This window comes from Salvelinus sp. IW2-2015, linkage group LG14, assembly GCF_002910315.2.
Source record: "Salvelinus sp. IW2-2015 linkage group LG14, ASM291031v2, whole genome shotgun sequence".
NCBI classification, from domain to species: Eukaryota; Metazoa; Chordata; class Actinopteri; order Salmoniformes; family Salmonidae; genus Salvelinus; species Salvelinus sp. IW2-2015.
In genome coordinates, this window is record NC_036854.1 from 14,047,247 (window position 1) to 14,074,468 (window position 27,222).

Here is a 27,222-nt window from a genome sequence, read left to right on the forward strand (position 1 = left end):
TCTTTATTTGACAACAGACCTACCTATAACCTATCTTAAACTAAATACAGAGCACACAATTAAAAAGACAGATTAAAGTTAATTTAGGCAATGAAAATGTCTCAAGAGTTAAACAAAACAGGTTTTGCATGTTTAAAGAACTGGTTTTSCATCTGTCTCTCATGGATCAAAGTGGAAGAGAGATTGACTTCCTCATTACTTGCTTTTGTAAGAGGTGTTGACAAGCTGAAGGTACTCAGGCACCCATGTATACCCCACAAGACATGCCACCAGAGGTCTCTTCACAGTCACCAACTCCAGAACAGACTATGGGACGTGCACAGTACTACATAGAGCCATGACTACATGGAACTTTATGCCACATCAGGTAACTGATGCAAGCAGTAGAATCAGATTTAAAAAGCAGGTAAAAATACACCTTATGGAACAGCGAGGACTGTGAAATAACACAAACATACGCACTATACACACATGTACACATGGATTTTATGTTGTAGATATGTGGTAGTGGAGTATGGGCCTGAGTGAATTCTGTAAAGAATGTATTGCAATGTTTTTAAACGCTGTGTACTACTCCCTTCACAGAACAGCGCAAACTGTCTCTAACCAGAATAGAAAGAGGAGTGGGAGGCCCCGATGCACAACTGAGCAAGAGGACTGTTCCGACTCTGGGATGCTGGCCTTTTAGGCACAGTTCCTCTGTCCAATGTCTGTGTTCTTTTGCCCATCTTAATCTTTTATTTTTATTGGCCAGTCTGAGATATGGCTTTTTCTTTGCAACTCTGCCTAGAAGGCCAGCATCCCGGAGTTGCCTCTTCACTGTTGACGTTGAGACTGGTGTTTTGTGGGTACTATTTAATGAAGCTGCCAGGTGAGGACCTGTGAGGTGTCTGTTTCTCAAACTAGACACTCGAATGTACTTGTCCTCTTGCTCAGTTGTGCACCGAGGCCTCCCAGTCCTCTTTCTATTCTTGTTAGAGCCAGTTTACGCTGTTCTGTGAAGGGAGTAGTACACAACGTTGTACGAGATCTTCAGTTTCTTGGCATTTTCTCGCATGGAATAGCCTTCATTTCTCAGAACAAGAATCGACTGACGAGCAGAAGAAAGTTATTTGTTTCTGGCCAATTTGAGCCTGTAATCGAACCCACAAATGCTGATGTTCCAGACACTCAACTAGTCTAAAGAAGGCCAGTTTTATTGCTTCTTTAATCAGAACAATAGTTTTCAGCTGTGCTAACATAATTGCAAAAGGGTTTTCTAATGGTCAATTAGCATTTTAAAATTATAAACTTGGATTAGCTAACACAACGTGCCATTGGAATACAGGGGTGATGGTTGCTGATAATGGGCCTCTGTACGTCTATGTAGATATTCTATAAAAAATCTGCCATTTCCAGCTACAATAGTAATTTACAACATTAACAATGTCTACACTGTATTTCTGATAAAATTTTAATGGGTAAAAAATGTGCTTTTCTTTCAAAAACAGACCCCAAACCCCAAGACCCCAAACTTTTGAACGGTAGTGTATATTACATTTCACTATAGGCATACTCTTTTTCATCTAACTTTTGTTTTACTTCAATGAAAAAGGACTCAATCTTCACAATCAACAGTAGCCTAGGGCAAGGCTCTTTGGTTGCTCTCTCTCCTCAGCAGCAGGCGCATTTGCACACAAGGTGTGAGAGAATGGGTCAGAACAGCGTCTCCTGGACAATCTGGCTTGCTGCAATTTTATTTTATTGGCTTTTTATTTTTTTGCAATTACCAGTTTTTGCATGGAATTACCAGCTGAGGTAAACCCTGGACCATTTTCTCATCAGAGTTGTGTTTCCATCAAATTCAAGAGTTTGTGTGGTAAATATGTAGTGCACATAAAAAATACCTTTTGAGGTTAAATTCGCATGTAGTGAATAAAAAATACAAGTTAAATGCGTTTCCATCGCATTTTCAACTCTAAGCATACTGATGGTTTTGTCACAGAAAATGTTGCATAGCTATAGCGAATATGCCCACTCTGGTATTGGCACGCGCGCTCTAGCCAACAGCTTGCAGATACAGTGCAGGTATATTGTAGCCTACTACATGATGAGATTATTATGGACAAAAGTGCAAGATTATTTTTATTTGTCAAATAGCAGCCAAGCATCGATCATCATGTCACCAGAATAAATCCCTTGATTTAAATAAATTTAAATAAATTTAGTGCGTAATTAAAATAAATCCCTTGATCCCTTGATTGAAAGGAGCATGAAATAAGTTATGATGAAATAAGATGATGACTTTCACAGGGTGGTGAAAGTACACAGTGATGAGGTTCATCACCCTGCACTTTCACCACCCTGTGAAGCTCATCATAACTTATTTCATCTGTAGCCTAATAAACTGCATGCTTTCCTATGATGGGGTGACATTATTTTATTTTCCCCCGTTTTTCCCCCAATTTTGCCATATCCAATTACGATCTTGTCTCATCGCTGCAATTCCCGAACGGGCTCGGGAGATGCGAAGGTCGGGTCATGCATTCCTCTAAACATTACCCCAAAATCCGCGCTCCTTAACACCCGCCCGCTTAACCCTGAAGCCAGCCAACACAACACCATTCAACTGACAACCGAAGTCAACCTGCAGGCGCCCGGTCCGCCACAAGGAGTCGCTAGAGCGCGATGAGCCAAGTAAAGCCCCCCGGCCAAACCCTCCCCTAACCCGGACGACGCTGGCTCAATTGTGCGCCGCCCTATGGGACTCCCGGTTACGGCCGGTTGTGACACAGCCTGGGTCTGTAGTGACGCTTCAAGCACTGCGATGCAGAAATCTGGTTATTGTCAAACAATTTTGAGGATGCTGGAATTATATTTTGGAGGAATGCGCGCATGCCTACAGGAGACTTCTGAAGTAGCCTAATCAGATTAAAACAGTGTAACTGGTTGTGTTTATGCCACATATTATGGTAATTCCTTTAAAAAAGTTAAATGATAAATATTTTGACTGTATTGAAGCGTTAGGTTCTAGGTGTCAAAGGAATAGCTGCTCAGATTGGAGAGGAGGCAGAGCATGTGTTAAGCTTTCCTGAATAACTGGGCCTGCGGGGAGTATGTGGTCACATTATTATAGGATGACTTGGGAGAGTGATGATCTGCAACAGACAGCGCATTCAGTATCAGAAGTAAAAATACAGCTAGACTAGAGTGCTACTGTGCCTTTCTAGACCTTATAAACTGTCGAGAGTAGACCCACAACTGATACGATTCGAATGAAACATTGAAATCACAGGGCTTTTGCGCCGTTATTCAAATGACATTTTCACTGCAGAATTTTGTACTTATTATTCGTTGCAATTATTCATTGCATTGTGGTGTTGTAGGCTAGTCTATGTAGGATAATTGTATTGTCCATAAACACGATCAATAAGGGAGATTTTTGAGCTGTGTGTCTCATATCGTCACTGTTCTTTCATGTGCAATGATGCACCTGGCCTCTCCGCTGCCTATCAGCTATTTGTTCTTGAGATTCAAATGAAAAATTGAGGCAGATTTGAATATTTTTATGTGAGGTATGATTACTAGTTAGCCTATTGCAGGTCTGGACAAACGATCCATCTACTACTATTTTCTTCGTAAATCTCACTCAGATATCATATTCAAAACATTTTTCTCTCTGCCCCATGGCAAAATTCATAGAATTGCAGTAAACTTTCTTTAAAACAAACATCTTCTCTACGCCACATGGCAAAATGTGTAGAATTAAATTAACTCTAAAACGTACATGTTTTCTCTCCGCTGTCAAGAGGGGGACTGCTAAAATGTTTTGCTCGCAACAACATTTAGTTTAGGGCCCTCAATAGGCTGATTGCATGACATACTGTATAAATCCACAGTAATGTGCATGGGATTACAAATGAGAGGGAAGTCAGTGTGGAGGTTTTGGTGAAATTGTGAATGGTTTCAAAGGCCTCATCTGGTGGTCACAACCATGAAGTAAAAGCCTTGAAGCTTTGTCATCCTCTTGGTGAAACTGTATTTACTTACGTCACGTGTATGTTTGCAGAGGCTATTTCAGGCGTCAGGATGACTTCCATAGGTTGGTGTAGATATGATCATAAAGTGGGGCATTGGATAGGACTCGAGTTTGTCCTACTTTTGTCAGTTTCTTTATTGAGTGACAACTAGGTGCTTTTGTCCTAACGGAAAATATTGTATACAATTTTTGTGCGGTGTGCAATCTGCTGAACCAGTAATAGAATCCAGAACATAAACATGATATTCATAGTGATCAGTGGCAGGTCTAATTTGTTTTCCCTGGGGCACTCAACACTGATCTGTATTTATTAAAAACCCAGCGTCCTCTGCACTATTATTATCATGCACACATTAATGTCCTCCTCAACGGATAAGCAGATGGAGTTGCCATGGCGACTTGGTGCCTGTCATTCTAATGTTGTGTCCTTGGTGGAGGAGAGTTTGTGTAACTTCGTTATTTTCCCAGAACACAGACAGACCACGGCCTGGCCAAAACAACCCACTCTGGGGATAGAGACTGTGTGATACAGATTATATATATTTTTTAAATGTGCACTGTCCGCTTGGCTTTTTTGGTTGGGTTGCCATGGAAACTACTGTAAGGATCCATCCCTAAATTATTGTGAAAGAGTGGCCGCGTGTCTTCTGAGACGTTTGTGATGTCCAGTTAACAATTCATACAGAGAYAGAGAGAGAGACCAAATAAAAGGGACATGTAAGCATTGTAGGGCATTTATCTAGCTACATTGCATCTTCCAATATTTGGTCATATTAGATATGAGTTTTTATTGTGTAAACCAGAGAAGTGGGCCTATAAAAACATTCCAAAGAGCACCGACATGTTTACATCATTTTCAATCAGATATTTATTGAAGTTACATTATAGGGTTCAGATGGAAAAAAAGACAGTGGCTTTTATGATGCTGTTTTGCAAACCACATTTGGCATTGAAAGGTTTTTAGGCTGCAATGTCCTGAATAACCTTGCTGCCCATTCTTTGGTTATGCCAGTGTATTTCTAAATGGTAAAAAACAGTAAATCTCTGTCTGTCGTCATCTGCTATACAACTTAAACATACTTCTACTGCACGCCATGACTTTAGATACACCAYTATATAGACAAACCAAGCTGGATTAGATATCTCAACCATAACACCAGGCACAGTACTAACGATCACACTACAGTACTAACGATCACACAATGACACATTTATCGGTTCAGCTGGTCTTCCTTGCATTCTTCTTCTTTGGTGTCTGCTTCTTGGCAGTGGGCTCTGGCTGTTTTGGGGGCTCTGGCTGGACTGGTGCTTCTACTTGAGCTGGAACCTGTGCTGGTGCTTCTACCTGCGAGGGAGCCTGTACTGGTGCTTCTACCTGTGAGGGAGCAGGTACTGGTTCTTCTACCTGTGAGGGAGCCTGTGCTGGTGCTTCTACCTGTGAGGGAACCTGTGCTGGTGCTTCTACCTGTGAGAGAGCCTGTGCTAGTGCTTCTACCTGTGAGGGAGCCTGTGCTAGTGCCTCTACTTGAGCTGGAGCCTTTTCTGGTGCTTCTACCTGTAAGGGAGCCTGTGGTAGTGCTTCTACCTGTGAGGGAGCCTGTGCTGGTGCTTCTACCTGTGAGGGAGCCTGTGCTGGTTCTTCTACCTGTGAGGGTGCCTGTGCTGGTGCTTCTACCTGTGAGGGAGCCTGTGCTGGTGCTTCTACCTGTGAAGGAGCCTGTGCTGGTACTTCTACCTGTGAGGGTGCCTGTGCTGGTGCTTCTACCTGTGAGGGAGCCTGTCCTGGTTCTTCTACCTGTGATGGAGAATGTGCTGGTGCTATTATCTGTGAGGGAGCCTGTGCTGGTGCCTTTGCATGTGCTGGTTCATCTGCCTTTGCTGGTGCCTCTATCTGTACTTGTGCTGGGGCCTGTGTTGGTTCAGAGATGTTCTGGGCCTCAGCCGGTTCTGTAGACTCTGGCTCTTCCTCGCTGTCAGAGTCAGAGTCATCGTCATCATTGTCTCCTGTTGACGGGGCCAGTAGAGAGGCGGCGAACTCCGCCAGCCTGTTCTGCTCAGCTCTCAGACGGGACATCTCCTCTGTCATCTCTGGCTCCTCAACAATATCCATGAGGCTGTGGACTGGTTCAGGGGCCTGCTCCTGTGTCTCGTCCTTGGGTGTCCCCTCGGGGACGTTAGGGGTTTGACGGATGCCTTTGATCTTGGAGTACAGGATCTTCCTCTCGTCCTGGAGTGCTCGGCAGAGCCTCTCCAGCTTGTCAATCTTCACAACGAACATCTCATACTCATTCTCCTTCAGAGTCCTCTGTGGGAAAAGAGAGTGGAACAGAGAGTCAGGGACACTGTTGTTCATGCAGTTAAACTGGTGGCCGTCATTGTAAATAAGAATTTGTTTTTAACTGACTTGCCTAGTTAAATAAAGGTTAAATACATTTTTACAAATGAAATTAAATAAACTTGTTGTAGCTCATTTGAATAAAGGCTGACTCTTTTTGATGTGTTTCAGATAAGTAGTTACCTCTTCAATCATCTCAGAGAGAGCCTTGTTAGTGCTCTCAAATCTGGTCTTCCAAACATTTGACTCTTTGTCTAGTTTCTTCATCTTCTTTGTCATCTATGAAGCAAAATGTTTGTTGGGTTAAAACGTATCTGAAAAGAAATGTAACCTTCATCAGTTTGAACATGTTTGATAGAAGCTTCTATTCCTCCAGAAAATAGTTGTTTTCTCATTTCAGGATTATGCTGACCTTATATCACCTCCGGGCACTTGGCCCTAAAAATACACGGTATATTTTAAGGAACAATTATTTTATTTTAAGGATGCCAGATACCTTCTCCATTTCATTTTTGAAGCTGGCATACACATCGTTGCTCTTAGACAACGTAGTCTGGAACTCTTCAAACTTCTGGGAGTACAGAACAAGCTGCAGAGAAACAGAGAAATTGATTTCAGGAGATTGCATGTTGACTTCACATGTAGCAATAATATGCATCTATTCACCCCGGGAACAATCAGATCTATGATTTTAACATTATTTCACACCAGAAACAAATGTTCTAAACTTTAGAGGGAGATGAGAAAGAGCCAAGGGGGTTCAGCAAACATTTGGTCATTCATGAGGGGGCTGACAATTTTTTCCCTCTGTGTATATTTTCCCTGACAAATAAGCACTTCCAATAAGGCCACATATTGTTGGTATGTCTGTCCAGCTAGAGTTAACAGGCTAATCTCTGGAGGCCCTCAGGGGAAAGCAGTATTGCAGACACAGTCAGTCTCCAATATTCAAACATGTCTCTGCTAGCCACCCTGTTGAGATCAACTGTCTTTATTTGGAAGCTACTGATTTGGCACAAAAAGCAAAACAAATGACTTGACACACTTTATAAAAGAGGAAAGGCTTTTGATTGAATATGTTTTGTATTTCTGAAAAGCTCACTTAATACAGATCAGTTTCTGTCTGAAGGCTGATTCGGCCATTTCTTTGTGTGATCTAAATCTATGTCTGTTACTGGACAGAGAAATTAAGTTTGACATTCCCCGTCAATTAGATTGGAAATGTGACATGGCTTGGTACAAATATGTAATGAATCGTATGGGTACTGAAATGCAATATTGACTTAATTTATGTTTTCATATTACTTTGTCATTTGATTTAGTTGGGAGCCAGGCTAAGGTTTCTATTCAGAAAACCCAAGGCTTTACATAATGGCAAGGTTTCTCTGCAATTAATTATAACCATATGAACTGTCAGCGATAAATGCTTTTCCGCTGGATTCATAAATTATTTTTGTATGATTTATCATTTAACATAGTGTGTGTCAGCCCAACTAATTTCATTGTACAATTTGCTTGCACCCATACAATGATTGTACCACATCCAATAAACATAGCAATTGTAATTTGATCATAATTTTCAAATGGAATAATCAATGGTACTGGAGTATGCATGCAATGTTCCAACAGAAAAACAGTGCTACATTGCATTGATGCAATCATCACTTTTATCGACTCCATGTCACATTACTTGCAAAGCAAGAGTTTTTTTGTTTGTATTCCCATGATGCAGTGGGTCATCCTGCTGGTTCAGGGAGAGGAAGTTGCTCTTGTCTTGCCTGCTGCTATCATGGGAATTATGACTGCTCTCTTTGCTGGCTTAACCGTGTACAACAAAAAAATGTGTACAGTAGCTCAGCTAACAGGTGATCCTTCCTTTCATATTAAGTGCTATGTACATTAAGCCATATAGTTATAAGAGAGGAGAAATACAATTTGGGATTACTCTCAAATGAGGGGGTCACTTTGCCAATGTTTGGGGTGATATTGAAGGGCTTTAGATCCCAATGGGCAAATACACAGAAATAGATTAGTTGTCTTTTAAAGGCCCAGTGCAGTCGAAAATCTGTTTCCCTGTGTTTTGTATCATATTCTACAACAGCTGATGAAACTAACACTGTAAAAGTGTGAAAATATGTTATCAGCGTTATTTCCTAATAGTTGCTGGTTGAAAATACAATCTACACAGGACCTTCTAATCAGCAGGTTTTGCATAGGTGGAGTTTTGGCTTGCCTGGTGACATCACCAGGTGGTTTAAGTTAATATAGACCAATAACAAAGAGAGTTCCAAAACYCTCCGCCAAAAACAGCTAGTTTTCAGATTACATATGCCTCCCACGTCCCACTCAGATCGCTCCCAAACAGTCTCAGCAAAATTCTTGCTTGAGATTTTACAATTTTAATGGAAAAGTTTTACAGTAAGGTGCTTAATTGTAACCGAGAAATTATTTGATATTGAGATAAAAATGTCTGCACTGGGCCTTTAAAACACATTGAGCAATCCAGAGGACCTTAATGGGACTGTGCTTGCCTTTGGTAGTACTTGGACCTGAAAGAAATGGTTTGAATAAGAGTGCTTGACACCATATTGGATATATTCACCTGAGCCTGCATGACTGTCTCCTGCTCTCTCAGAAGTTTAGCCTGTAGTTTCCACTCAGCTGCGTGTACCAGTAACTGGTTAAAAACAAAACACACGCAAAGCACAAATGTACCTTTTTCTTCAACTGCAACTCTTGCTCCTTCAATGTGTAGCATTTCTTTGTTTTGTCAATTGCCTCCCTAAGCAGCTAACAACAGAGACAGTGAATGGTTACAATATTGATTTGTGTGAGCATCATATGCACAGTAAGACTTATTGGTTGTATACTTGAAAGTAAACCAGAATTAAAATGTAAGGCAAATGATTCTCAACTATATTGACATTGCTTTACAGTACTTTGTGGGTAAGGTCAGTAAAAGTTGGTTAAAGTATAGTAACTCACGTATTCCTTCTCTCTCTTGTGCTTCTCATCAGCCTCCTGCAGCTGTGCGTTGGCTTGCTCCAGTTTGGCATCAGACAGTTTCTGCTGCATGTCGTGGTGCTTGAAGATCTTCTCCAAGCTCTGAGTGATAGACAAGGTGAGATTAGACACTTTGGTTTGAGAAGGGCCTCTGACATTCTGTACAGGTTATGACTCCATCAATTAGGATACATTTAACACTTTTTATCTAGCTAAAACCACCACCGCTACCCTATGTCTGTCTATGAGAAATGGTCATAAACATGTGCCTTGATAAGTAATTAAGACCATTGTTGTTTGCCTACAGCATTTCATTGGAAAGTTCAGACACTTTTTATGAAGCCTGTGAGAACAGACAAAATAGTGGGTGGAGAACCAATTAAAACCTGGGACTTACTGAATTACTATTTCACATTTATCGGGGGGGGGGGGGGTTTAAAGTCTAAATTTAAAGTATTGTCTTTATCGGGATTTTTATTATTATTATCATCAGGGCACACATTCTGATGAGAATACTGACCCAAGATTAGTTCAATTGGGGAAAATAATTGTTTCTATACATATTGTTTATTTCGCGCGTAAGACTAATCTATTTTCTTTACTATGGGAAATAGCCATATGCATAAACAGTGTGGCATAATCCACAAGTTTTCTGCCGAAAAGAGCAGAGTTAATTTATGTCCATCAGCATTTAGCCAACTATCAAAGGTCAACTTGTATCCATTTTATGTCATAATTGCTTGTTCATCATTGCAATGTGTGTATCTAATCACATAAGACACTTTAGATGTTATTTGGATATCAAATAATCATGTCTTTCTGACACTTAAGTGTGGTGTCAGGAAAACAACCTCTCACTCAACGTCAACAAAACAAAGGAGATGATCGTGGACTTCAGGAAACAGCAGAGGGAGCACCCCCCTATCCACATCGAAGGGACAGCAGTGGAGAAGGTGGAAAGTTCCTGAGCATACACATCACAGACAAACTGAAATGGTCCACCCACACAGACAGTGTGGTGAAGAAGACGCCAGGGCGCCTCTTCAACCTCAAGAGGCTGAAGAAATTTGGCAAACTACCTGTCCTCCATGACACCTACAGCACCTGATGTCACAGGAAGGTCAAAAAGATCAACAAGGACAACAACCACCCGAGCCATTGCCTGTTCACACCGCTATCATCCAGAAGGCTAGGTCAGTACAGGTGCATCAAAGCTGGGACTGAGAGATTGAAAAACAGCAATCGCTAACTCAGAGAGGCTGCTGCCTGCATTGAGACCCAGTCACTGGACACTTTAATAAATGGATCACTAGTCACTTTAAACAATTCCACTTTAAATAATGCCACTTTAATAATGTTTACATATCTTACATTACTCATATCACATGTATTTTATTCCATCTATTGCACTATGCCTATGCACTTTTGCAGTATTGCACTTTGCCACTCGGCCATCGCTCATCTATATACTATATGTACATATTCTCATTCACCCCTTTAGATTTGTGTGTATTAGGTAGTTGTTGGGGAATTGTTCGATTACTTGTTAGATATCACTGCACCGTCGGAACTAGAAGCACAAGRATTTCGCTACACTCGTATTAACATCTGCTAACCATGTGTATGTAACCAATACAATTTGATTTGAAGTGTTTATACTGACTACAACCAGCAGATGGCACTCAAGACAAATTATTAGAAACTCCACAAGTAAAAAAACAAACAAATAAGAAATTGAAATCTTGTTATGTTTTACCACACCAGCTGCAGCTGTGTGTGGGCAGCAGAAGTGGTGCAACAGCCTCAGTGGCAACCAACTGCATGACAGATCCTGTTTTTCCTGCGTCACTTTAGGCTTGTCATTTTCCTGGTGTATTGTTGTGTGATTACATATGACATGCTATAGTGTTATTCAATGAGCACCCTTTGCTGGCTATATCTCTGACTGTTGATGTGCGTAGGGAGCAATAATACCTCTAAGTGTCTCTGAGTGTCTTTATTGAAAGATCTGACTCAATTCTTTTGTCACAGCATGACATGACGTACAAGTGTCTATTTCCTGTATAGACTTTTGTTCCTTTTGGGGACAGATGAATTATGATCAATAACAGCTTTGGTTATCAAATGTCTCCATGACTAGAGCCTGCATGCATGGTCTTAGTAGGCCAGGGATTTTATTTAACCTTTATTTAACTAGGCAAGACAGTTAAGAACAAATTCTTATTTACATTGACGGCCTAGGAACAGTGGGTTAACTGCCTTGTGTGCTCAGGGATTCGATCCAGCAACCTTTCGGTTACTGGCCCAACACTCTAACCACTAGGCTACCTGCCACCCCAATGAGGGTGTACAGACATACAGACATATAACAGTGAGGTTAAGGTTATGTATTCCTGATGTGTACCTCCTCTCTCTGCTCGTACTGGCTGATGATGTGTTTGAGTTTGTCTGCCAGGTTGGCATTCTCCAAACACAGCTTGTTGTTGCGGTTACTGTGCTGCTCGATCTGAGCCTGGATGTCTGTCAGTGTGCTCTGGAAGTGAGTGGTGATCTCCCTGCGCTTCTCCTCGTCCTCACGACAACGAGCTAGGGTCTCCTCCTGAGAGATTAAGGGATGTAGAGAGGGACAAGGAAGGGAGAGAGAAGGCAGGAGAGGGGGGGAGAGAGCGGGAGAGAGAGAGACATTCAGAAGTAGGGAGAGAGAGAGACATCTGGCATTTCGGGCAAATGCCAGATGGACTGGTCCATTTCTATCCCAGTGGGCCTGTCTAACTTGTTGTTGTTTTTGCTTAAAATGATAATTATCTGGCTAATAATGGCAGCCTCAAGGAAAATAATGGGCCAGTTTGGGTGCCTCAGGGAAAAGAATGGGCTGGTGTGTTAGAAATGCCATGGCCAATTTTTGGTCCCATACTGCGCATAGTATAGAGCACATACATGCTTACAGAAAAACCACCCAAAGAATTCCTTTAATACAAATTGAGGGTACGTCATGTTTAGGGTAACTTAGACCATATTGCTAATGATAATGGATCAGGAGCTATTGCTCCCACAGACATCCTGTTTGACTGTTTAGGCTTGTATTTCTGTTTTGCCTACTCTTTTTCCTTATCTCTCCTTTTTTTCTTCATTAGCCACCCTAATTAATCAAGTCTGCAAACTTAAATGTAAAGGTCTGAAGGGGTAAATGGTTATTTATTTATTTCTCAATACCTTAAAACTTCTAGGGCTATGCGTCCCGTCAGCGGGACACCTGTCGACAGCTTCCGGTGAAATTGGAGGGCGCGCAATTCAAATAAATAATCATAAAAATTATGGATATTAAACATCTAGGTACATACAAGTGTCTTATATCAGTTAAAAGCTTAAATTATTGATAATCTAACCGCATTGTCCGATTTACAATAAGCTTTACAGCGAAAGCATGCCATGCCATTGTTTGAGGACGGCGTCCCACATCAAAATATTTTTCAACCAGCACAGGCTTCGTAAAATCACAAATAGCGATTAAATATTCACTTCTATTCAATATTAATCCTTCTTTATATCCCAAAAAGTCAGTTTAGTTGGCACCATCGATTTGAGTAATCCACTCATTCAACATGCAGAGAAAGGAATCAAACAAGTCAAACTATGTTTTTATTTAATCCTCAGGTACCCTAAAATGTAATTAAACTATAATATTTCATACGGAAAGAAGTATGTTCAATATAAAAGCAAAATTAGCAAGTGCCCGTCCTCTTCATCGCTCGCCACCAGACTGATTTCCAACTCTGACTCCCAGTACCAAAACTCTAAATTCTTCCTCGTTTGGGAAGAAACAAGCCTGAAACCTTGAACAAAGACTGTTGACATCTAGTGGAAGCCATAGGAATTGCAATCTGGGAGCTGGAATTGCATAGGACTCATAGCTTTCCATTGAAAGAGCATGGGCTCTCTTTGGATTTTCTCCTACCATATCATGTTATAGTCTCATACATTATTTTAACATTTCTACAAACTTTAGAGGGTTTTCTATCCAATGGTACCAATTATATGCACATCCTGGCTTCTGGGCCTGAGTAACAGGCAGTTTACTTTGGGCATGTCAGTCAGACAGGAAGTGGAGAAAAATAGACCCTAGCCTGAAGAAGTTTTAAGACCAAAAAAATATGTTGCTTAAGAGATTTCATAGGTATGCTGCAATACTGTAAAGACATCAGCATGCTTCAGTTTGGCTGGTGCCTAGCCAAACTCGGCTAGCCAAGCCGAACAAGTGTGCTTGCATACTCCCTTAAAAAACCCTCGCTTGAAAAATAAGAAAAAAGCGGCAATAGTACTGTTTGTCCATTTTGAGACGCCATAGCCAGTATATGCTTCCTGAAAATAGTTTGAATTAATCTAACATAACTCAAGAAATATGTCATTAATCTTCGCGTTTGGTGCAGTATTTTTCAATGAAAAAATGTGCATGAAAACAAGTAATCTCTCATTGAATGACAACAAAGACTTTATTGAGGAATCCCTACTGTTGACCAATCACCGACGAAGGGGCGTAGACTTCGGTTGCAAACTTCGGCTTGCCTCTAGAAAAATGTTGTGTGCCACCAAAACCCGCTTTTTTTTTCACATCCATGGGCTTATTAACATTAAAGAAAACAATTACATTATTAATAAAACATTATTTTTGTTTTAACAATGGCAACGCTAGCTATTCTCTATTGGAATTTGAAAGGCCTAAACTGTCCTATTAAACATTCCAGTTTTCTTGATATCCTAGCAAGAAATCTGGTTGATACAGCAATAAAACACACTTGATCCAAAAGGACGTACATAGAATAGAGAACCATATGTGCAAACTGACTGCTTTTTCATAAGCACCAAACATAACTAAAGGTGTAATCATTATGATACATAAGAAACTAAAAATTACCATCTTGGTTAAAGGCGGAGACCAAGAATGCAATATCACTTTACTTAAAGGTGTCCATAATGGATAGAAAATTGCCTTTATTAATGTGTAAGCTCCAAATTCATATGATCCTATGATTTTTGATTCTCTGAACAGCATATTGTTAGAATTAACTTAATTTCATCTGGTTATTGAGACAGACATGAATGCCATTTTGGACATGTGGGACAATTGTAATAAGACCAAATACAATCCATACGCAACCAAGGCTCTCCAGCATATACTCTCTGATTAGAATCTCATTTATGTCTGGTGAGCACATCATTTTAAAACAAAAGAGTACAATTCTGTGATCAATTTCAAATTGAACAAAATTCATAACGATCTATAACGTTTTCAACAAACACTCTTTTCAGACCAGGTAGCTATTACGCTTTCCAAAGTCAAGACTTAATTTATTGATACGATAGACAGCAGAATTTGCCATCCATCAAGTAAGACTCAACCATTACTTCCATGGTAATCATCCCAGTCGTTTACTGGCCAACAAGCTATGCAGTCATGATCAATTAGCTGATATAGCAACTATTGCATCTAAAACAGGGGAATTATGATCAGAACTCAGATTAATCCATCACAGATTTCCCGCTTCTATAAAGAACTGTACACCCGATTTMAAATCCACACCAAGGAAGACTAAGTCATTTATAAAATAATTAAGAACTCCTCTTCTCTCATCAGAGGAAACCACCTCACTGGGAGCACAAATCTCTCTCAATGAACTCAAAGGGGCATTGGATATCATTAATACAGGCTAATCACCTGGATGGGACAGTATTCCTCCTGAGGTCTATTTAAAATGTTGTAATCAATTAGGTCCACTATTGCTCGAAATTATTAATACAGTCATTAACAAAGGTTCATTTGGGAGAGGTGTATACAGGACTAATTTAGCTTTATTAAAAAAAGGTCAGGATGCCACCCAGTGTTCTCACTATTGCTCCCTTTCTTTGATAAACACATATATTAAACTGGTTTCTAAAATATTGTTGTCCCATCTCGAGACTTACTTATCCAAATTGGCTCAAAGCGAGTTTGTTAAAAAGTGTTTATCCTCAGATAACCTCTGTCGTCTATTATATCTTAGATGCTTCATCAGAAACAACAGCTCCTTGGGCTGTATTATCTCTCGATGCAGAAAAAGTTTTAATACTCTAGTATGGTCATATCTCTGGTCTGTCTTGGAACATATGGGAATTGGCTCCAGTTTCATTAATATGTTTGAAATACTATATGCCAATCCCTCATCCATAGTTATAACAGACAATATCTGTTCTGCTTCGTTCAGAATCACTAGAAGCAGCAGACAAGGCGATCCAATTTTGCCTCTGCTATTCTTATTATCCATGGAACCCCTGGCACAGGCAATTTGTCTATCAACGGAAATGACACAAATTTCCTTAAAATCTGATCACTTCATCTCATTATACGCTGACAATATTTTACTTTATCCAGCCAATGTATCTCAATTGTTCCAAAACAAATTGAAACTCATGGATAAATTCAGCTTAATCTCAAGCTATAAAATGTCTCTACCAAAATCATCCCTACTGCCTCTCAAGACTCCAATGGACTCCATCTCTACTTGGGAAACAATTGGAATAGCAATTGTTTCCCATTTTAAATATTTGGGAAAATATACATTTCCTTCCTTAGATAAAACCATTGCCAGAACTTTAACAGAACGCTCAAATCAATTCAATCCAACCTCAGTAGATGGAATAATGTCCCAGTTTCTTTAACTGACAGAATATCAAGGCTGAATTTCTGTAGTTCAATGCTTCCCATGGCTTCTCCTTCTGGCTATTGGGATAAAATTCACAGTGCTGTTTCAAAATGTATATGGGAAGGTAAATGGTCTCGGATACAATTAACACATTTACAAAGAGGGAAATACGTAGGAGGACTATCCGTACCAAACTGTAAATTGTATTTCCAGGTACTAGCATTTCGCCCAATCCGCAAAATTGAAAAAAAAAAGGTAACTTGAATCAAAATGGCATGCCCATACTCTAATATGTTACAATAATGCCTTGCGATCTGGAGGGTGGCCTTTTGCATCCCCCCAATGGTCCAAATGTGGAATCTGTAACCTTACCAATATCATGGACGGTAATGGTTTGAGATGATTCTAAGATTTTAAAGACACACACATTACCAGGCAACTGCTTCTTTTCTATATTTACAACTATGGAGTCCTTTGGAAACCCAACTACCATCCAATGATGATCTGGGCTCCCGAAAGGACTGATCTCTATAATATMTATTATTATGTATTATTATTATTCTGAGCTAGCCATTAAAAAACCATAGTCCACAAATCTCATTGAATCTCAACCACCTTTTAACTGGAACAGAATATGGAAAAATATGAACTTGGCATCCCGTAATCTGAACCATCAATTTATACATTTTAAGTTTGTTCACAGACTGTATTTAACACCAAGGAAACATTTTACGATTAAATTGGCACCAACTCCCTATCTGTTTCACTGTGTCCCCTAAATCAGGTAGGCACATTCCTTCATATGATGTGGGAGTACCCTGCAGTTGAATGCTTCTGGGGCAAAGTTACAAAATTAATTTAGAAGTGAATTGAAATATTCAATGCTTTGCTTCTATTACGTTACTTAACGATGATAGCCCCTTGAACTTCTCAATCAATCAAAGAAGATTACTGCTGGCAGACAGCACTCACTCTCTCCCATTTAACCAGTGGATACAGTTACTATTAGATGTTATAACATCAGAATTATCACCAGCGAAAATGAATGGTGCTAGTCAAGGAACAATTGAGGCCTGGACAAATTTACTTGACTCTGTAAAGAACAATATAATGCGTTGGGGTTTTATATGTAGGTATTTATTTGATTGTATTTTGGTACCTGTAAACCCCACTCGATAAAAAATAAACAAAATAAAAAATGTGTCACAAAAAACATTCAGTTGCTGGGGTCAGGATTGTGAAATGCCAGTTTCCAGACTTAGCTTATGAGAAGCAAACCAAGCATTGCCAGAGTTTCTATCTTAAGACATGGCTGTTTATTTAACTGTGTTTACAAATGACACAGGCATAAGCTCCAACATGGGAAATGTACTGTAACGCAATTACACCCACCGATAAGTGCACAAATACAGAGCTCTTACAACTAAAGGAGCAAAGCACATTAATGCCAAGCCTCCTCAGACTCTATCTTACATAATGAGCTACCAGATGACAAGACATGATCTTCCACTTTCAACAGCTGTCACATTCCAATTCAGATGAGCACATTTTGATTTACTTTTGTTAGCATGTAGGATTCTTGTTCAGATTTTTGTATATTGTTTGTTTGATTGATTTAAGATGTATAAAGAGTTGGCTATTTACACAAATCTGCATATTAATCGATTATACCCAACAGTCAAATGATCATCCTAACTCTGCTCTAACCCTGATTTCCTCTATATCTTGAAATGTGAAGATGCTAGAAGGAGCAGAAAGAGATGGGTCAAGGCATTAGAGCCTCTTTCTCTCGCCTTTGATTTATAGTCGAAGAGCAGATGCCACAAAAGCCCAATGAAACCATCCCTCTTGTCAGACAGCCGCGTCACCGGTGCCCTGTGTCTGAGGGGTCTCCTCTCTGAGTGGGAATCACACACACACACACACACACACACACACCACACACACACACACACACAACACACACACACACACACACACACACACACACACACACACCACACACACACACACACACACACACACACACACACACACACACACACACACACACACACACACACACACACACCACACACACACACACACACACACACACACACACACACACGAACACGAAGTGCCTTGTGGCGGTGAGAGACGAGAGAGGGAGAGCGACATGGAGTCCAATTACCTCCCAAGGGGAGCAGAACAGGAGATTCAATACGTCCCAGAGATTGTGTAAGGGTTGCACAATAGATAGGACACTGATTCAGTAAAAAGGGACTATTTGTTTACAGATCATTGAGCATTATGCCATTGACTTATAGGGTGATTTATGATTCATTAACAAATCAAATGGCCAAACTGTGTACATAATTATTGGCTGTGAATCAAAGGATAAGTGAACAGCGGTTTCATTTATGTTGTTTAAGGCATAAACTTGATCAATACCTAGAGTTTAGCTGAAGAGGTTTCACCTTTTGAGAGGAAGAACAGCTGTGGCAATGTGTCAACTCACAATAGAAAGCTTTCATTGTGCTAAACCTGTGACCTTTGCTAAAATTAGGTAGTGCCATTGGTCATGCTCTTTCTTTGAAATGTTACACACGAGCCACATATAATGGGATGACTAAACATACCGTATGTCAATCTATTATTTATAGATGTAACAGGACACTCACCCATGTAAGGCCTAATTGAGCTATGACCCCCTCACATTGAGATCCCTCTGACTCAGGGAGTCAAGGCTTTTTGGGAGTGGCGCCTTTAAGCATCCAACTTTTCAAATGACAATACCAGTAGAATGTATTTTTTAAGCACATTTCTACAGTGGGGTAAAGACATTTGAATTCAATCACTTTTTGACAGCACCCCTTATAATTTGAATGAAACCTTCCATACGTATTTGCCCATGCCAAACCATTCAAGAGATAAAGCTGCTCAAAGTTCACCTATTTTGCATATCCCACCATACGATGAGACATCCATGTCTTCCTCATTGGAAAATAGATTGATTGAAAAAACTATTTTTTTWAAATATACATTTCATATTTTTACCTTTAACGTCAATTTTTTATTTTTTTATTGGAAACTCAGATTTTTCATATTAACAGATGTTGTAGCTTAGACCTTATTTCACATAATCTGAGGTTTTTGTGTTGTGTCTGCCATCGGTTGAGACACAACATGCTTTTGAATACAGGGTGGCTGATAAATTTACTAAAATTGGAATAAATTCGAAATTACAACTTTCAAATGGTACCACAAAGATGGGTGGATGTCTACACATCAGATAATGTAGCCTTGAATGCAAATATGTGTTGTTTAAAATTATACTGTTAATCCTACATAGGAAACCTATTGAAATCATAGAAATATAGATTTAAGTTGAAATTGGACGTTGGGTGGACTGGTGGCTATCTTTGTGGTTGTAATTAGAAGTTACAATTTCAATTCAATTTCAATGGTGTACCAGCTAAATTACAGTGGTCTGAAGGGATATATCCATTCTATTAATTATATTTCTATGAWTGAAATGACACCCAAGAGCATGTTGTGTCTCAACCGATGGCGGGCACAACACAAAAACCTCAGATGACGTAAAGTATGGTCAAAGCAACAACATATATGATTAGAACAATTTTATTTTTAAAGAAATTATAAAATAGTTTGACAACCCTGTTTGTAAGTGTTTAAGTGATATCAAACTCAACCATTTATATTTTCCAATGATGGAGACATGGATGTCTCATGGTATGGTGGGGTATGCAAAATGGGTCAACTTTGAACACTTTATCTCCTGAATGTTTTTTCATTGGTACAAAAAGTCACTTTCTGACCTCTTCTTCCATTGGCAAACATGTCCGAAAAGTTTTGTTTAAATCAAAAGGGATGCTGTCAAAAAGTGATTGAATTCAAATGGATTTATCCAACGAGTATAGTTGACAGGCATTGACAGTAACATTTTCACCTGCATTTGATGTCTTATTTTCCTCATCAAGTCTATTTGAGTTTCAATACTCACAGCTACCACCAGCAAGACATTAATAGAAACTTGATGGGTAATGGGCTTTTTCCATTAATGCACCAGTGTGTCGCCAGTGATTATGTTAATGTGAGCTCTAGTGTTATTTTTTGGGAACTGTGTTTCCATATAGCTAGGGCTGTAACGAGTGCGCTGATAGTCGGGAAGCAAGTTCAGGGAGTGAGTGTTTTAATAAATAAACGTAACATCATACAAAACAAGAAAACACAAACAACGCAGACATGACACAGAAACAGAAACAATGACGCCTGGGGTGTCACATCTGCTCCTGCCACACCCCCTAGTGGTCATCCGGTGTCTGCTTGACCTGCAGCCATTCCCCCAGTACACTCTCTCTCTCCCCCCTCCCTTTCTGTTTGTGTGGTTGGAGATAGGTGTGCTGGAGTCAGAGCAGATCCCTACCAGCTGCAACTCGTTCCATTATCGAGACCTCTACAAATACTCAGTTCTGCCACTTCCACTCTGCCAGATCGTAATCTATGCTCAGTCAGTTTATGCTTCTAGCCATTATTATTATTCAAGATCCTGTTACCCTGCTGTACCTGCTTCCCTGCTTGACGCTGTTTATCTTCTCACTGCAGTTTTGCCACCCTGATTCTGTCTCCTGTTCCACATCTCACCACCCTGCTACTCTGTTCTGGACTCAACTCACCATCACTCCCTTGGATTCCCCTCCGGACCTGTTTACCCTGTCCCAGCCTAGCTCACTCCAACCTCAGCCTCCACATCTGGTTTCCCACAACTCATACGAACTTCCCTGGATCTGCACTTCATCTCTCCCTGTTACAATAAATATCTTGATTCATTCATCCCTGTTTTCTGGTCTGAGTCTGCTCTTTTGTTCCTCTGTGCTGCTCCGCTTAACATGGGGAAGGAACCAAAGGGAGTTACATATATAGGGAAGGTAATCAGGGAAGTGATGGAGTCCAGGTGAGTCTGATGACACGCAGGTGCGCGTAACGATGGTGACAGGTGTGTGCCGTAATGAGCAGCCTGGTGACCTAGAGGCCAGAGAGGGAGCACATGTGACAAGGGTTGACACTAGGGAGTTTTGAAGAGCAGATTTAACAACCTCTGCATCATCAGGACAGTTATTTGTGAGAAGGTGTTAACTGTGACATTCAACAATCTTGGGTTGGCTGAGGTGGAGCTGTAGCAGAGTGGGTGTGTGCAGTTAAAATTGACAAAAGAAACACACATTTATTTCCACAATGCTGTGGGGTGAGACAGGGATGCAGCATGAGCCCCACCATCTTCAACTTATATCAACGAATTGGCGAGGGCACTAGAACAGTTTGCAGCACCCGGCCTCACTCTGCTAGAATCTGAAGTCAAATGTCTACTGTTTGCTGATCTGGTACTTCTGTCCCCAACCAGGGAGGGCCTACAGCAGCACCTATATCTTCTGCACAAATTCTGTCAGACCTGGGCCCTGACAGTAAATCTCAGCAAGACAAAAATAATAGTGTTCCAAAAAAGGTCCACTTGCCAGGACCACAAATTCAATCTAGACACTGTTGCCCTAGAGCACATAAACAATATCTACCTCGGCATAAACATCAGCACCACAGGTAACTTCCACAAAGCTGTGAACGATTTGAGAGACTAGACAAGAAGGGCCTTCTATGCCATCAAAAGGAAGATAAAATTCAACATCAAAATCCAGGAAAGAGCTGTTAAATTCTACAACCACCTAAAAGGAAGCGATTTTCACACCTTTCATAACAAAGCCATCCCCTACAGAGAGATTAACCTAGAGAAGAGCCCCCTAAGCAAGCTGGTCCTGGGGCTCTATTCACAAACAGACCTCACAGAGCCCCAGGATAGCAACAATAACATAATTAGACATAACCTAATCATGAGAAAACAAAAAGATAATTACTTGACACATTGGAAAGAATTGACCAAAAAACTGAGCAAACTGGAATGCTATTTGGCTCTAAGCAGAGTACACAGTGGCAGAATACATGACCACAGTGACTGAAAGCTTTGACTTAAGGAAAGCTTTGACTTTGTACAGACTTAGTGAGCATAGCCTTTCTATTGAGAGGCCGCTGTAGYCAGACATGGCTCTCAAGAGAAGACAGGCTATGTGCACACTGTCCACAACATGAGGTGAAAACTGAGCTGCACTTCCTAACCTCCTGCCAAATATATGACCATATTAGAGACACATATTTCCCTAAGATTACACAGACCCACAAAGAATTTGAAAACCAATTTTTTWTTTTTATTTAACAGTGTGCCATCACAGCAGCAAGATTTGTGACCTGTTGCCACAAGAAAAGGGCAACCTGTCACGGATCCCTCCGGAACTTTCATTACGCACATCTGGCCCCTATTCCCAGTGATTAGTAATTATATAAGTGTGTCCTTGGTTTACCAGTGTCCTGTCGATTATTGTTACAATGTCAGTTGGTGAGTGTGAGTACCTGTACTGTGTGTTTTGGCTTTCGTGCCATTGTGGATTGCGCAGAAGATTACGGGTCTCGTCCCGTGTGTTAATCATTGTGCGCTTGTGTTATTTATTTGAGGTACTCCTCGCTCTTTTGTTTGGGTTTCAACCCTGTGTTTTGTGTACGTGTTTGTTTGGTCTTCGTCCCCGTGCCTTTACACGGCACGCCGTAATTTGGGTGTAATAAAAAACCTTATTACGCATTCCTGCGCATTCCAATGTGACACAACCCATATTTATGTTTATTTATTTTCCCTTTTGTATTTTAACTATTWGCACAACTATTTGCACATCGTTACCTTGCCATAATATGACTTTTGAAATGTCTCTATTACTTTGAAACTTTTGTGAGTGTAATGTTTACTGTTAATTTTTTATTGTTTATTTCACTTTTGTTTATTATCTATTTCACTTGATTTGGCAACGTAAACCTGTTTCCCTTTCGAATAAAGCACTTTGAATTAAATTAAATTGAATTGTGGTACGTAATCTTGCTTGAGACCTGATTCATGCTTTCTTTCAGAGCTAATGCCTATAGGGTTTAGCTCAATGTTCTAACATAGTCTTACGTCATGTGGATAACCTGGGTTCAAAACCTAGTTGGTCTTATGAACACCCACCCCGAAGGTGTTGAACCCATAATGTTGAGTAGATTAGTGTAAAGTGGAGTTAGACTGGGCTGTGAGAACCCACCTAAAGGGTCTTGAGCCCATTATGTTGATTAAATTAGTGTAGTGTTAATTGAAGCTGAGCTGAGCAGTGAGCAGTGATCACAAACCTTGAGGGTCTTGTTGTGCCTCTGGAGCTCCCTGCAGAGGCCCTCCAGTTTGCTGCGGGCCAGGATGGCTCTGCTGTGCTCGCACTGGAGCTGGTCTCTCTCCTTCCCCACGTGGCCCTGCTTCTTCTGCAGGAACCTCAGCTGCTTCTGTTCCCCCCGACGCTCCTCCAGCTGTGGACCATGCAGACAGATGTGCTATATACATTATATTGGATCACAGCCTCTGCCCTCTGTACAGACTTGGGCTCTTTAAGCTGCTTTTGGCTAACAACCGACTAGGTGACTAAAAGCAGAAAAAATGCCCGAAGAGGATTTGGTATGGCTGGGTGGGTGGGTGGATATGGATGAGTATATATTTGTTTAATCTCGACACCCAACATCTATTTATACGTTCTGTTTCCTTTTCCTGGTGATACTATGAACTGTATATTAGGATGGCCTAAGGAACTATCCATTTATCAAACATGAAACTGACTGCGAGAGCCGATGTCTTTGATATTATTATTCATAATGCATAGTGTTCTTGATATCTCTATCGAGGAATTAGAGAGCCATGTTATAGCTAGCTGTATCACATGGCATATGACCTTGTGTTCGGATTCGCTTTTGCTGCCGGAGGCAAAGAATATTTAGGTCATCACGGTATGAGGCTGAACCCCTTCCAAGATCTCACCAGGCACTCTCTGTTTTCCCCGTTGATTCATTTGTGTGTTTTTATTTGTTTCCTTTTAACTTTCCCTGGTCTGTTTTTATTGCCGCTGGTTACTGCTGTGCTGAAGGACTCTACTCTCTGGTGTGCTGATAGAGGGGAGAAGAGAACACTCACCAGTTCGGCATACTTCTTGAGGAGAGCATCCAATTTCTCCTGTGGTGTGTGCAGCTTGTTCAAACTTTGCATTAGTAGCGTGCCCTCCTTTCCTGTGTGGATAGAGATAAATCATGTAATGTTTGTTTCCAGTAGGACTGATATTAAAAAAAGAAGGATGGAAAAAGCCCACCATGGATCATTCTATACATTTCTTCAAAATAAATAATCTTCTGAAGCCATTTCCTCAGCATGAAAGCCATTGCTTCTTGACAACTATGGCTTTGGAAAAGCAAATCAAATCAAATTGCTGAAAATGTGCAAGGAAGATGTTTATAATCCTCTGTTGCTGGCCCGGTTTCATGTTGTGGCAAAGAAACCAACTGTCTGCTATTGGTTAGAAAATACATGTTTGTGTTGCTTCTGCCCAGGACTTGTGTAACCTGTCCTCAAAACATAATCTGACCATGGGGCACAACCTTGCTGTCATGTTAAGATACAGTAACAGCATGACTCTGCTATTTAGTCTACTCTTCCCTGTGTGAAAATGTGATGATGAATGGGATTAAGTGTAAACTGACATGCACTTTGTCTTAGATTGGAAGGGAAAGTTGTTAAGTTGTGACTAGAATATTTCCTCTGGACTATCTCATCAGCACACTGCTCTGTCTTTGCCCTCACAGCAACTGCTGTCAAACAACAGATTACAGCACAGCTGTGTCGGAACACAAAGCCATTCTCCTGCTGAATGCAAGGCTAAGTGAAGACTTGACTGTATGTTTTCAATATAAATCACTGTGGATGTTGTCTTTAAAAGCAAAACTGCACAATACAAATAATGCATGAGAGAAACAAAACAAAACAGTGACACTAAAACCACTCACCTAAGGCTTTCAGTAACTTCTTTGTGTCCTTGTCCGTGCTGGCATCCTTGGTGGCTGTGACTTCATCACCTTGCTCTCTGCTGGCCTCCTCGTCCACCTCCTCCGTTTCCAGGACGATGCACTGTTTCTCTATCAGGCTGGCTGCGGAGCCATAGGTGTTGATGATCTCCTCCAGCTGACGACCAAACTCCTCCATGGGGTCCATGTGGTGGGCCTGCGGTGGAGGGACCTGGGTCTCTGTSGTGACTGGGGACTGTGGTGGAGTCACCCTGGTCTGGGCTGGAATGACCTCTGCAGCAGACTGGACATTGGTCTCCATTTTCACAGATGTGGCTGAGAGGGGACAGAGACGTTAGATACTAGTACCCATGTGGCAGATACAGAGAAACTGTGTAAAACAAACAAACTGAAAAGTATACTAATCAATGGTACCTGTGTACCACCTGCCACCTACATCTATAACCACATTTCCAAACTGCAATATATTTTTGTTAGACTAAAAGGTCAAAAATATTTGAAAGAAATCTCATATATTTAAATGTCTAATGTTTAATCTGATGTTCAAGCTCCTGTTCATCCTCATACTAGTTAGTGTATTACTTCCAAGCAAAGTAACTTTCAGTCTGATGCATGTGGTACAAATCACTAGGGGTGGTGAAAAATAGCACAAAACCCAGTAGCCTGTCAGGAGTCAGGACACAATACCACTGTGAGGATTTAAATCTGCCCTGTCACAAATAGACATCAGACCCAGCAGACTCCCTTCCCACTTCTCCATTTCATTTCATATGGAATGAACTTAAAGTATCCAGAGGTTGTTTATCCCCCAGCTCTATTGCAACATGATTGCCCCCTGCTTATCAGGATAAAATTATCCCTAGTCCCCCTCTGCAGCCCTCTTCCCCCTCCCTGCTTCCAGCGGGCAGGCACATGGCACCTGTTATGAGGCTTCACTCTATTTTAGGAGCCTCTAAATATGGTCAAGCTATTTCGTATTCTAGACACGTATCTACTGATGTCAATGACGGTGCTTTTACGTAGAAGTGAGAAAAACAGAGTTGACATTTTGTTCTGAATGTCTGCATTCATTCTTTGTTAGCTGTTATAACACCTGATGAGGTTACACATATTTTCTAAACGACCACCGTGTGTTTCAGTAGATTATTTGGAACAGCTAATCACCTCCTCCGATAATGTTGAATTAAGAACGCACATCAAAAAACACTTGTCATCAGTGTTTGAATAATTTAGTGTGACTTCAGGCCAAATCAACTAGGCAGAAAACTGCCCCACCAACTCAATACACCACCATGGTACAGAACATTTATCTTTACACATGTCGCACTAGCACAACACATTTGTCACTATGGCTTGACAGTAACGCCAAGAAACTTTGTCACCACATTTCATGAAGCAGTTTTTTTTTTTTACCAACCATCATCTCTAAACAGTCCAGGAACACTTAGCACTAAGACGAACAGAAACTCAAACTTAACATGTAATTTCTGTACCTGAAAAGTATGTAAAATAGTATGGGACAGCCACTTACCAGGTCCAGCGGGGAGAGAGAAGTGAAATGGGTCCAACAGGACTCTGGTGACTGAGACAACAACTGTGACAGGCAAGCCCCTTAAAATAACTTCCTGCAACTCAACTCGGCTCACACCAAGAGGATGTTGGCCCATCGAGGGGTGGAGGGGTGGAGGGTACAATAATAGCCTTTCTGATCAGGCTTTCCAGGAGGGCAGCGCCGAGGCCCACCCTTGACTGTCCTTCCTGGAATCTCCAGGGGCTGTTTTTAAATAAAGGTTTGGTGTAGGTCTACAGTACACGTTTAGATTGTCTGGTTATTATACCTCTTGTTTAGGGCACAGAGTTTTTCCTGACCATATCACCTGGCTACGAAATACTCTGGGCCCTAGATAGCTTATAAGTAGCACCCAGTTTTTTTCTGGTCATGTCATGTGGCCAGGATAACTCCCTGACCCTAGTTAAAGCTCATGTTGTGTTGTGACAGCTGTAAAAACGGTAATGTCTCATCATGTTATGTTGAAGTATTTTATAGAGCTGTTTGTAGGACTCATAAAATCTGTACACATTTAATTCCATGGAATATGTGAATGTTAGCTATCAAAACTTACAGGAGGCAGCCAAAATGGCACTTGGCCATTTAAATGACCTCTTTTTAATTAAAACTTTATTGAATGACTCGCTATGATGAGCATTTAACTGCTCCAGAG

General features: G+C 40.8%; 1 protein-coding gene across 2 annotated transcripts; it reads right to left on the bottom strand.

Moving 5' to 3' along the window:
* Positions 1-4,868: 4,868 nt before the first annotated feature.
* On the bottom strand, positions 4,869-26,668 carry LOC111973175 (beta-taxilin-like). Of its 2 annotated transcripts, none has more exons than XM_070446543.1 (10): positions 26,532-26,668; positions 24,983-25,315; positions 24,120-24,211; positions 23,294-23,464; positions 11,761-11,955; positions 9,339-9,458; positions 8,956-9,030; positions 6,850-6,942; positions 6,537-6,632; positions 4,869-6,323 (listed from the first exon to the last, which is right to left on the bottom strand). In XM_070446543.1, the coding sequence occupies exons 1-10, from the start codon at positions 26,665-26,667 to the stop codon at positions 5,238-5,240; spliced, it is 2,397 nt and encodes a 798-aa protein (XP_070302644.1). In that variant the 5' UTR covers position 26,668; the 3' UTR covers positions 4,869-5,237. The 2 variants fall into 2 exon arrangements, with proteins under 2 accessions (XP_070302644.1, XP_023856208.2); XM_024000440.2 differs by lacking the exon at positions 8,956-9,030 and adding an exon at positions 9,069-9,143.
* Positions 26,669-27,222: the final 554 nt, after the last annotated feature.